Below are 12281 nucleotides of genomic sequence, written 5' to 3' on the forward strand. Positions count from 1 at the left end.
CACTTGCCAACCAATCAGCACACTCTTCTCATGCGGTATAAATTGTTGTTCCCTTAACTGTTGGTAATCTCGTGATCTGTCCTGATGAGTGCAAGATGGAAAGTTTAGACGGCATGTCTCTTTTTCAGCAATAACCCAAACCTGTATTTTTTCTCGCATGTAGAAACATTCAAATTAGCCAATGTAATCGGACCGCATCACAGTAAATGGATGCACGCTAATAATTTATCACCATAGCGCACTCACCTCTGCTTCGTAAGGTTCCAGGTTTCAAGTCCCACTCCAGGACCTGAGCACAAAAACCTAGGCTGACACTCCAGTGCAGGACTGAGGGAGTGCTGCACTGTTGGAGGTGCTATCTTTCGGATGAGACCTTAAACTGTGGACCCATCTGCCTGCTCGTTTCCATGGGTGGATGAGAAAGATCCCATGGTGCTATTTCGAAGAAGAGCAGGGGAGCTATCCCTGGTGTTCTAGCCAAATTTATCCCTCAATTAACATCCCCAAAACAGATTACCTGATCGTTATCACCCTACTGTTTATGGGAGCTTGCTGTGCGCAAATTGGCTGCCACAATTCTTTCATTACAACTTCAAAAAGTACCTCATTGGCTGTAAAGTGCTCTGGGGACATCTGGAGGTTGTGAAAGGCACCATATAAATACATCTTTCTTTCATGTGGATGCTTAAATAATCCAGAGACTGAGAGTTGAAGCCGTGGCAATATGAGCATTAGAATTCAGTTCCCTTTTCAATAAAAAGGATCTGGGAATGTAAAGCTCAGCGACCCTGCGACTATCACATTGTTAAAAACCCAACTGGTTCACCAATACCTTGAGGGAAGGAAATCCTTCCCCGGTCTGGCCTATATGTGACTCCAATGTGACCCTGGTTGAAGTGGCCACTGCAAAGATTATTCAGAATTTGGTATGCACAAGTCAAGAAAAGGTCTAAGATCAGCATATCATAGCAACAAGGGGTGAGCAATAAATATCAACCCTGCCAGTGAGGTCCGCACAGAATTTTTTTATTGATTCACAGGATGTGGGCATCACTGGATAGGCCAGCATTTATTGCCCATCCCTAACTGCCCTTGAGAAGGTGGTGGTGGTGAGCTGCCTTCTTGAACCGCTGCAGTCCAAGTGGTGTAGGTATATCCACAGTGCTGTTAGGGAGAGAGTTCCAGGATTTTGACCCAGCAACAGTGAAGGAACGGCGATATATTTCCAAGTTGGGATGGTGTGTGACTTGGATGGCCCAACCATCAATGCTCACATCACATAAATAAAAAAACATCCCGCCATGGAAATTCCTACCCTTTTTTATCAACTCAGTGAATTACTCCACTTAAAAGGGGGAGAAAATGGCACAAAAAAGATCAACACAGCGACCCTCACTTAACATGCAGTTGGCCCAAAGATTCTCTCACTCGTAGGCGCTGAAGCCTAGTTTCGAGCAAATTAGCCATTTGTAAGTTAGTTGCAAACTTCAGTCAGGAGATCTGAAGCCCCACTCCCCCAGTATCCCCTCTCTGAGTGATCTCGTTCACGGGTACTCCCCCCATTTACGCCAAGGAGCCCCAAGGTAAGAGGTCTCAGGCTGGGCCTCCTCAGCACAATACGACCAATCAGAGCTGTCGGGGAATTTTAAAAATAGGCCCAGGGACACACTCGTCTGGCAAGTATTTATGATGCAGTGGTGGTAAATGCAGAGGGCTATACACAAATACCACGCACAATAATGAAAAGGTGGTGGTGAGCTGCCTTCTTGAGCCGCTGCAGTCCATGTGGTGTAGGTACACCCACAGTGCTGTTAGGGAGGGAGTTCCAGGATTTTGACCCAGCGACAGTGAAGGAATGGCCGATATATTTCCAAGTCAGGGTGGTGAGTGGCTTGGATCTTTTTCCGATCTCGCCCCTTCAGGCGTAAACCTTGCTGGTTTTCCCGGGCAGCAGCACAGCCTGGATGTTGGGCAGGACCCCACCCTGGGCTGTGGTGACCCCCTCCCAGCAGCTTGTTGAGAGGGGAACTTCCAGGTGGTGGTGTCCCAATGTGTCCGCTGCCCTTGCCCTTCTAGGTGGTGGAGGTCGGGGGTTTGGAAGGTGCTGTCGAAGGAAGCCTTGGTGAGTTGCTGCAGTGCGCCTTGTAGAGGGTACACGCTGCTGCTGCTCTCCCTTCATCTCCTGGTTTAAAAACTCTGGAGAAATGGTGTAAAATTGCAGAGAACCGGCTTCTGTTGACCTACCACTGACACTTGGGCAGGAGATTGAGAGAATTCTCGCAGACATTACTGCTGTCTAACTTTTCAAATGGCTCGATTTTCATTGGCTTCACCCATCCACTCCTTGCTCTTTTTTAAATGAAGACCCACGATCCCTTTCCTTCCATACACAATCTCTGCACCCTCTTTTGCCCCCTCTGCACCGCACTCCCCCACCTCCACCCCCATTCCCCAAACCGCCCCCCCCCCCATTCCCCAAACCCCACACCTCACCAATATTCTCCCATCCTGACCTAAGAGCGCTGGCAGAATTGATTCCAATTAAAACCCTTCTCCCTACCCCCACCCCATTCCGCCACCCACCTCCAGTCACTCGTCTGAGAGGTTGTTCTTGTTTGAACCCTGCCTTGGAGCGTGGGCAGGCGGTTCAAGCACAGTGTGGCCACGACAACGGCAACTTCCAACGGGGAGCACCTCTGATGCACTAAAACGTCTGAGGCATCTTTCAGGAATGTTGCCAATCTGACCCAGATGAGATGTTGGATCGCCTGGCCCAAAGGCTTGGTCAAAAGAGGTAGAATTTAAGGAGCATCCTTGAGGGGCAGAGAGGTGGAGAGGCTTAGGGATGGAACTCCACACATTTGCCTCCCAGGCAACTGAGGGGCACCAATGGCGGAGTGATAATAATCGGGAATATTGCTGAAGAGAGCGACATGTTGCCAAAGCTTTTCATCTTGCATCCATCAGGACAAACGCAAGAATGCCAAATTTCAAACAATCACAACAATTTATACTGCAGGATAACAGGGTGCAGATTGGTTGGTATTGGACTCTGATTGGCCGAGATATTGCCTTAGAGAAAACAGTGGGGAACTCTTGGCTCCCCAAGCTCCCAGGTAATTCAAAGTAGGCACAAGGTTTGAACATATTTCTTTTGTTTGCAGAGAATGTGCTGTGTGTGTCACTTGTAGCAGGTGTGAATGAGCCACATTTTGAGCTCCAATGATACCTTAAATTGATTGTTAGTGTCAGCTGTTAGGTACACTAACCAGGAATGCTCAAGAGGCCAGAATTTGAGGCGTGCAGACTACCTTGGAGGGTTATGGGGCTGGAGGAGGTTACAGAGGTAGGGAGGGGAAAAGCCACCTAGGATTGAAGGATGAAAAATTAAATATTTTAGACGAGACTGTCTCTTCCTTCATCTGCCGTCTGCTCTTGGGTACTGAAAACAGGAGCCATCAAACTACAACCGGGACAGGAACCCTGGGGGGAGGTTTTGTGCTTTCCTAAGCTTGGGAAAGTAGGGAAGGTAAATAAACAACGGCTAAACCTACCGGATTGTTCCGGTAAATACCACCGTCGACATGGAAATGAGTAAACCCGACTCCATTGACCTTGCCTTTTTTTTTATTTAAACACAGGGCTCGTTGTCTGACTATCTGAAGGGGAACGTGATCAGCTGGAATGAACTCGGTCACATCGCTGAGACGATGTCATGCGGATTAGCCTTCCTTCATGAAGACATTCCCCGGTGTAAAGGAGAAGGGCCAAAGCCTGCGATCGCCCACAGGTACTGAGCGAGGGACATAGGGTGGCTTTAAGGACCCAGATGTGGGTGGCTGTGGTGCCTTTCGCGACATTGGATGTCTCCAAGCACTTGACAGCCAGTGAAGTACCTTTGAAGTGTTGTCACTGTTGTAATGTAGGAAACGCAGCTGCTAGTTTGTGTGCAGCCAGATCACGCAAACAGTGACGCAATAATGACCAAATGATTATTTTCTGGTGATGTTGGTTAAGGGATATTTTTGGCCAAAAACACTGGGGATAACACCCACCCCCCCCCACCCCCGTTCTTCTTCAAATAGCACCACGGGATCTTTTACGTCAATCTGAGAGAGCAGACAGGGGCTCAGTTTAACATCTCATCTGAAAAATGGCACCTCTGGCAGTGAAGCACTCCCTCAGTACTGCACTGGAGTCTTGGTCTTAATTCCTATGCTGGCGTCCTAGTGTGGAACTTGAACCCACAACCTTGTGACTCAGAGGCAGGAGTGCTACCAACTGAGCCATGGCTGACATAATCAATTCAGTAAGTTCAGTGCCAGGGGTTAAGGGGGGGGGGAGGTGGGGGGGGTGCGCATCCGCCATAATGTCTGTCCGGCCCCCTGTTGACAGTGAATGGGATGTGGGTGACAGCGGAGGATGAAATGTGGCCTACCTGGTGAGCCAGCTTGATAGGGTTTGTTTCCCAGCCTCTCGAGGTGCACACAGTGGCTACTTGGGTGAAATACCTGAGGTTAACTGCAGCAATAGGTTGCAGCTTGTTTCTTTAGACAACATGGCAACAGAAGTAGGGCACTTAGCCCCTCAGGACATTCAGTTTGAACATGGCTGCTGTGTACATGTGTACGTTTAGTTCCTTTGCTTCATATCTCCCCTCATCCAACAAAAATCTCATCAATCACTGCTTTGAGAGCTCCAGTTGACTCCAGCTGTACGTGGCCCAGTAGGAGGCTGTTTGGTCCATCGAGTTCATGCCGATTTTAAATTCTTGAGTTCTTGCGAATTACATGGCAATTCTTTTTTCACGTAAGCTCTGTCGGAAATTTCGAGTAGACTGACGGGTTAATATTAAATCACGCTTGTCAATTTATGACGGGTTGCCTGATATTTTAACTTGTTGCCAATCTCCTACTGAGTTGACACATGGAAGGGAGGCTTGCAGAAAATATACTGAAACAGCAAAACAGACCCCCTGTGCCACACAAGTGCCAAGCAATGACCACCTCCAACAAGAGAGAATCCGACCATCGCCCCTTAGCATTCACTGACCTTACCATCGCTGAATCCCCCACCATCAATATCCTGGGAGTTACCATTGACCAGAAACGGAACTGGGCCAGCCATATGAATAGTGTGACTACAAGAGCAGGCCAGAGGTTGGGAATTCTGAGGTGAGTAACTCATCTACTGACTCCCCAATTCACTATCCCAGATTTCTTTCACCCTAGGGAACGCTGCACTTTGTTTAATACTTCCAATTATTAGGTAGATCAGATGATGGTGATGATGGTGGTGGAAGATTCTTTGCAGCTTGAAGATCATGCGAAGGCTCGTCTCTGGCAGTTGGCACAATCGTTGGTGATCGAAGGGGGGGGGGGCGACTCTTGATTTGCCAGCTCTTGGTACAGAGCTGCGGGGCACAGGAATTCCTGGTGTGGAGGAGCTCTGGTATCAGCTGACACCTTCGCTCGCCGGGGCCTTTCTTCACCGGCCTGGTGTCCTGTCGTTTCAAACTTGCTTTCCCCCAGCCGCCGTGCGCCAGCTGTCTCTGGCCAACAGCTTTCTGCCCCTGAACCCATTGGTCAGCGTCAGCCAGAGAGACCTGTCTTTGCAGCTGGTCTTCCTGAAGCATTTGTGAGACGCACCTCAGTCTTGCTTACCGGAGTATAGTTTGGACATCCCAGGAACAGGCTGTTTGGCCCGACAAGTCAATGCCACTGCTTATGCTCCACACGAGGCTTCTCCCGCCCCTCCTCATCCAGCTATCAGTATATCCTTCTATTCCTTACTTCACCATGTGCTTATCTAGCTTCCACCTTAAATGCATCTAAACTATTCACCCCAAGTAAGAAAAGAGTTGACGTTTCGAGTCCTCATGACCCTTCGACAGAACTGTCGAAGGGTCATGAGGACTCGAAATGTCAACTCTTTTCTTCTCCGCCGATGCTACCAGACCTGCTGAGTTTTTCCGGGTAATTCTGTTTTTGTTTTGGATTTCCAGCATCCGCAGTTTTTTTTGTTTTTATTTTTTTTCACCTCCAGGAAGGTCGGGTTAGGGACTGTTAACGTTTGAAGAGCAATCCGAGCACCTCATTTGAACAACGTTTTTAATCACAAAGACGCTTTATTGAACCTAAAATACCTAAACAAAACAAGCTCCGTTAATGTGGTTTATAACTCCAGGCGCGCGTTGTGCACTCAGTTTCACTTCTTATACTTAACTTTTAGAACAAAACTTTTTAAAGATATCATTATGTTCCAAAAATGCGTGGACCATTGAAACGGACACTCTCAACGCAGCCCTTGGGGAAACTGAGTTCCACGTCCTTTTTAATGGTAAGACGCTTATAAAGAGTGAGGGTGATCCGTTTTTAAGTTAACTATTTTTTTTTTTTTAGTGCACGGTTTCTCTCAAAGAGAAAAAACACATGCTGATGAAACTATTTTTGGCTCGCTGCAGTCGTTCTGTGAGAATCCAGTGCATGGGAACATTAAACAGAGGAAGAGCTTTGCAAAAGTCCCTGCGAGCAAGTGAACTGCAGGGGCGGGGGGAGTGGGAGTGGGGGAGGTGGGGTGGGGTGGGGTGGGGGGGGAGGTCAGACCCGGCATCTCGAGTTTCACAGGGAGTTTGTTTTACCGTTTCAGTCTATTTCTGCGAGGCTCTCACCCCATGTGTCGGCTCAAGTGGGAGATGGGCAGCAGGTTAACATATCAGGTGACCCGTCATAAACTGACGGCGCTGTCTAATGTTAAACCCGCCAGCCCCCTGCTGATATTTCCGGCGGAGCTCGTGTGAGGAAGGGAACTGTCAAGCGCGCTCCGCCTGAACTCCAGAACTTAAAATTGGCACCCGCCCGATGGGCCGAAGGGCCTCCCGCTGTGGCCCCGGCGACTCTGCCGGCGGGGTCTTTCCAGCAGGTGGGGTGGTCCCGCCACCAAGAATGTGGGGGGGGGGGGGGTTGCGAGTCCGCACGGGCAAGCCTGGGCAGCGGGACCCCTGAGCAGCATTTTTACCGGCAGTGGGTTTGAGGGGCAGCTGCCGCTGCTGCTGGGAGTACCACCCGGCTGGGGGGCAGCGGCAGTGACAGCGCCCGCCGGAGCCGCTGCCCCCCCCCCCCCCCCCCCCCCCCCCCCACCTCGGATGGCTGGGAGCATCACCGTTGGAGACGGTCACTGCTGGGGGCCCCCGCAGGGAGAAAGTGAGGGGGAGGGGGTGGGGGGTGGGGGGGGCGGTCTCCATGGCGTGAGGCAATCTCGGAAGGTAGGCAGGCAGGTTTTGTTTTATTTCCGTGCCGTGTCGGTGGCCAAGCAAGCCCCAGCGACAGGAGGGGTGAACGGTTTAGCTGGCGGCATTGGAGGCCATGCCAGTGGCGCCCTTTGGGGGGGGGCATCGAGCGGCTGTTACGAAATCCCCCCCCCCCCCCCCCGCCACCCACTCTCCGGGAAGTGGCTGGAACACCCTCCCGAGGGCTGACCTGGCAGTACCTGCGCAAGGGGCGAGAGCCTGTGCCGACGCTGGTAAAGTATCGGCGGGGGGGGGCGGGGGTGGTGGTGGTGTGCAGGAAGTCACTGCTGGTTGTCCGATTAGTCGGCCGGCCGCCTCTGGTCAGCAGGGCGCTCCACCGTGGTGAGTCCTGCCCGTCGGGTCGAGGACATCCCATGGACTCTCCCTCCCGCCTGCTCGGCCTGTCTCTGTGGAGGGGGGCGGGGGGGGGAGCTGATTAAAAAAAAAATCCGTCCCTAATAACCCGATGGCTTGCAGGATCGCTTTTAAAAGAAAAGAGCACGCTTGAGCCGTCCAGTACTTCAAATCACGAGGAGCGGACTGCGCTGGCTTCGGTGTTGCTTTCTCCCCCTTGCGTTTCTCAAAACCGCTTGCGTACCCGCCCCCCACCCCCCCCCCCCCCCCCCCCCCCCCCAAGGTAACTCTGGATTTGGGAAGGTTACCGTTGGCGGTGACTGGTTCTCAGGACCGCTGCCACATGATGGCCGACCGACTCGGCAATCCTGCTCTTGTGATGCTGGGCGGGGGGGATGGAGGGGGGGGGTGGTGGGGTGTGTGTGTGTGTGTGTGTGTGTGTGTTGTGCTTTCCATCTTTTCCCGGTATTCTGGGAAGTCCAATTTGAGGATTCCAGCCCCTCTTTTGAGAGTCGGGAAGCTGGTACCTGTGTGGGAAAGAAATTCTGTGGACTTTTAACCAGCATTTTTGGGATTGCGATTCCAGGATTCCCAGCCCTTTTATATTCCCACAGAAACTGCGAGCCGAGTGGCTTTGCTAGTTAAATGGGACGGCAGAGAGAAAAAAGGTTTCTCTCTTCTTTTTTTTGGACGGTGAAATGCTGCCTCCTGGAGGTGTTGTACTGTAATTGCAGATCTCAGTCTCTGGTACCGTGTTCCTAAGTTGCGCCAGAGTTCAAGGCGGAGGGGGTGGGGGGTGGTGCCCTCCTGGGCCCTAAAGCCACAAGTGGATGGACAGCTTTCCCCAGCTTGGTTATTTTACGCCGCGTCTCGCCTCGTAACCAGAGGGCACAGGTTCAAAATAATTGGCAAAAGGGGTAAAACGTGATGTGAGGGAAGAAATGTTTTCACCCAGAGGGAGGTTGGAGTCTGGGGCTAACTTCCTGGAAGGCCGGCGGAGGCAGGGTCGATCGAGGTACTCGAGAGGGAGTTGCGTTGCTACCTGAAAAAGAGAGGGCAAGGTTACAGGAATATTGCAAGGGAGTGGGACGAGGTGGAGTGCTCTTTCAGAGAGCCGGTACAGACTCGATGGGCCAAATGCCCCCCCCCACCCCCGCACTGTAAAGATACCGTGATGCCGTGTGCGGTAGTGCTCTGCCTGTCGAGGTGCAGTCCGCACCAGACCTCCCAGCTACCCCTCAAAGTCTGAGGCACCGGGCAACGTTCAGTGGGGAGACCTGCTACTTCTGGGCCAGGAGATTGAGGGTTCAATACCCAGTTCAGGAGCTAGAGCACGTGACAGGAGAGCGTTGACAGAATTTCAAGCGAGCGAGGCACCGGCAGAAGCGCCGTCGCGGGTGGGGTGTTAGACCAAAGCCCCGCCTGTTTTCTCAGAGGCTGCGGAGGTGCGGTGTGAGGAGGCGCTAGAAGATTCCGTGGCTCTGTTTGAAGAGAAAGGGAATTCTCCTCGGTATCCTGTCCATATTTACCCCTTCAGCCGACACCGTGAATAAACAGACGATCTGGCCGTTATCACGTTGCCGTTGAGTGCTTGCAGCGAGGGTTTTGCCCGCCGTGTTACGACAGTGGCTGCGCCTTCTTTCCGAGATGCTTTGTGACATCCTGAGAGCATTTGGAGACCCTTTTTCTTTTGAGCCTCGTTCACCATTGTGGCTGAGAATGTTGCGTCGTGTCTCTGGAGAAACTCGCCCAGGACTTCCACTAATTGTACATCGTTTTTTAAGCAAAAGTAGAATTTTGGAGGGTAAAAGATTGCTGGGAATTTGGAATGCAGAAACAATTGCTAGTAACGAGTCTCACCGTCATCGTAGAGTCATGGTGGGACACAACAGGAGGCCGATCAGCCCATTGAGCCTATGCTGCTCTCCATGTTGTAATCCAGACAGCCCCATCCTTCGTTCTAACCCCATTGCTCTGTAATAAAAACAAAAAAACTGCAGATGCTGGAAATCCAAAACAAAAACAGAATTACCTGGAAAAACTCAGCAGGTCTGGCAGCATTGGCGGAGAAGAAAAGAGTTGACGTTTCGAATCCTCATGACCCTTCAACAGAACAAAACTGTTCTTGTTTCCTTCAAGTGCCCATATAGCTTCCTTTTGAAATCATTCATCATCCCGGCCTCCTCCACCATCCATAGGCAGCAAATTCTAGCCCATTACCACTCACTGTTTATTTGTAAAAGAAACGCTTTCCCTCTCATCCTCCAAGTAACTCTTGCCCAAAACCTTAAACCTGTGTCCCCTAGTCCTCGTACCATCAAAAGAGATGAGGGGAGGCGGTAGCATCGTGGTATTGCCACTGGACTGGTATTCCAGAGACCCCCCAGGGTAATGCTCTGGGGACCCAGGTTCAAATCCCACGAGGGCAGATGTTGAAATCTGAATTCAATAAAAATTAAAGAATTAAAAATTAACGATGGCCATGAAACCATTGCCAGTTGTCATAAAAACCCGTCACTAATGCCCTTTAGGTCTGGCCTACATTTGACTCCAGACCCACGGCAATGGGTAATTAGGGCTGGGATGGGCAATAAATGCTGGCCCAGCCTGTGATACCTACGAATATATATTAAAAAAATCACAACAGTGAGCGAGTGGGTTAAAGTGATCACTTGTCGAAACGAGTATTTTGTAAGCATTGTTTATGCTCTCAAAAAGGAAAGTAGCCCAAATTGTAAAGGAATGCAGCATTTTCAGGATGATCTATCATTGCGTTTTTCAGAAAAGTAGAAACTGCAAAAGCTTCCTAAAATCATTGGATTTAAATTTGTATAAACTCTTGAGGAGTCAGTTAAAGTTGAGGTGTGCTCTGAGTTGCCTCATGATTAATGCTATGAAGTAAAATTACAAAGGGACAAAAGTGCCAATTTTCTCACAACGGCAGATCATATGGCTTTTTATTGAAGACATTTCAAATGAGCAAACTGGGTTTAAAAGGTGACATTTCGTGGAGCTTTATCACACAACCAGGAGAACCACCTTGTCGAGAAAGGAGGCAGTCTAGCTGGGGTTCAGGGAAAGAGTTTGCGTTTAAACATCCCAGAGGCAACTGGATGCATTTTGAGAAAGAGAGAAGTGGCTGAAGGATGTGTCTGAGACAGAAACGTAGCCAAATAAAAATTGACCCAGAGCCTAAGAAAGGAAGCCCTGTATTTATAGAGCAGCCCTGACAACCTCCAGGATGTCCCAAGGTGCTGTACTGCCAATTAGCTTATGCAAGAGACTGTGGAGGAAAATTGCAAGAAATTTGCTGTGTACAAAGCTGTGGTCATACCTCCTACCTCTCTGTCTGCCTGTGAGACATGGACTCCGTATTCCAGTCATGTTGAGCAATTGGACAGGTTCCACTTGAGATGCATTTGGCGTGGCCATCAACCGGAGGACCAAGTGCCGAAGAGCAGAAATGTCTGGAATTGAAGTACTCATCCTCGGAGCCCAGCTCAGATGGAGCGGGCGCGTAACCCGTGTGGCTGACAATGGAATCCCTGAGACAGTTCCGTATTCACAGCTTAAACCTAGCACCACCTGCGAGGTTAGGCCGAGATTAAGTTCCCATGACTCTTTGAAGGTGGGCGTCAGGAAACCTGGCACCTCCACCATGGACTGGGAGAAAAATGCACAAGAAAGCTGCCTGGGGAGCGATTCTCAAGTAGTGCTGTTGTTTCCTCCGAGCGACAGCGAGTACAGACAGCAAAGGATAAAAGGCAAGCTAGAAATACCGTGTTGGCGTTCCTGACAAAATCAGACAATTCTGGCTTGCCTGCAATATGGAAATCCATGCAGCTCTGCATTCGGGCTGCATAGCCAACTACAGAAGACTCTAAGCACGCAAGAAACAGCCCTCTTCAATAATGAAGATGACGACGACAAAATGTAGCCACTGTTGTAGTGTAGGAAATACGGTAGCCAATTCACACACAGGAAGCTCCCACAAACAGCCATGATGATGACACCTGTTCCAGCAGTATTGGTTGAGAGATCAATGCTGACCAGATCAGTGGGGAGAACTTCCCTGCTCTTATTCAAAATATGGCTGTAGGATCTCTTACTCTGAGAGGGAAGACGGGCCTTGGGTTTAAATCCTCAGCTGAGAGACGCCACCTTCGGCAGTGCAGCACTCCGTCAGTACTGCACCGGGAGTGCCCAACAAGGCTTTTGTCCAGGAGCTGATGTTTAGGACTGAAACCTTGTTCAAGCATCTTACAACCTGGAATTGTTTGAAAAATGCTGCTGCTTATGGCTGATCATCCAACTCAATAGGCTGCTCCCACTTTCTCCCCATACCCTTTGATCCCTTTCACCCCAAGAGCTATATCTAACTCCTTCTTGAAAACATACAATGTTTTGGCCTCAACTACTTTCTGTGGTAACAAATTCCACAGGCTCACCACTCTCTGGGTGAAGAAATTTCTCCTCATCTCAGTCCTAAATGGTCTACCCCATATCCTCAGACTGTGACCCCTGGTTCTGGGCTCCCCCACCATCGGGAACATCCTTCCTGCATCTACCCTGTCTAGTCCTGTTAGAATTTTATAGCTTTCTATGAGACCCCCCCCCCTCATTCTTCTGAACTTCAGCG

At 50.3% G+C, this 12281-nt stretch overlaps 1 protein-coding gene across 1 annotated transcript in view; it reads left to right on the top strand.

Moving 5' to 3' along the window:
- The window catches only part of acvr2ba (activin A receptor type 2Ba), a 228120-nt gene that overhangs the window by 194410 nt on the left and 21429 nt on the right, over nucleotides 1-12281 (top strand). Inside the window, exon 7 of the mRNA XM_041184224.1 lies at nucleotides 3642-3790. Coding sequence (XP_041040158.1) covers nucleotides 3642-3790 — 149 coding nt within the window. The remainder of the gene's footprint in view (nucleotides 1-3641; nucleotides 3791-12281) is intronic.

The sequence above is a fragment of the Carcharodon carcharias genome, chromosome 3 (assembly GCF_017639515.1).
Source record: "Carcharodon carcharias isolate sCarCar2 chromosome 3, sCarCar2.pri, whole genome shotgun sequence".
NCBI lineage: Eukaryota > Metazoa > Chordata > Chondrichthyes > Lamniformes > Lamnidae > Carcharodon > Carcharodon carcharias.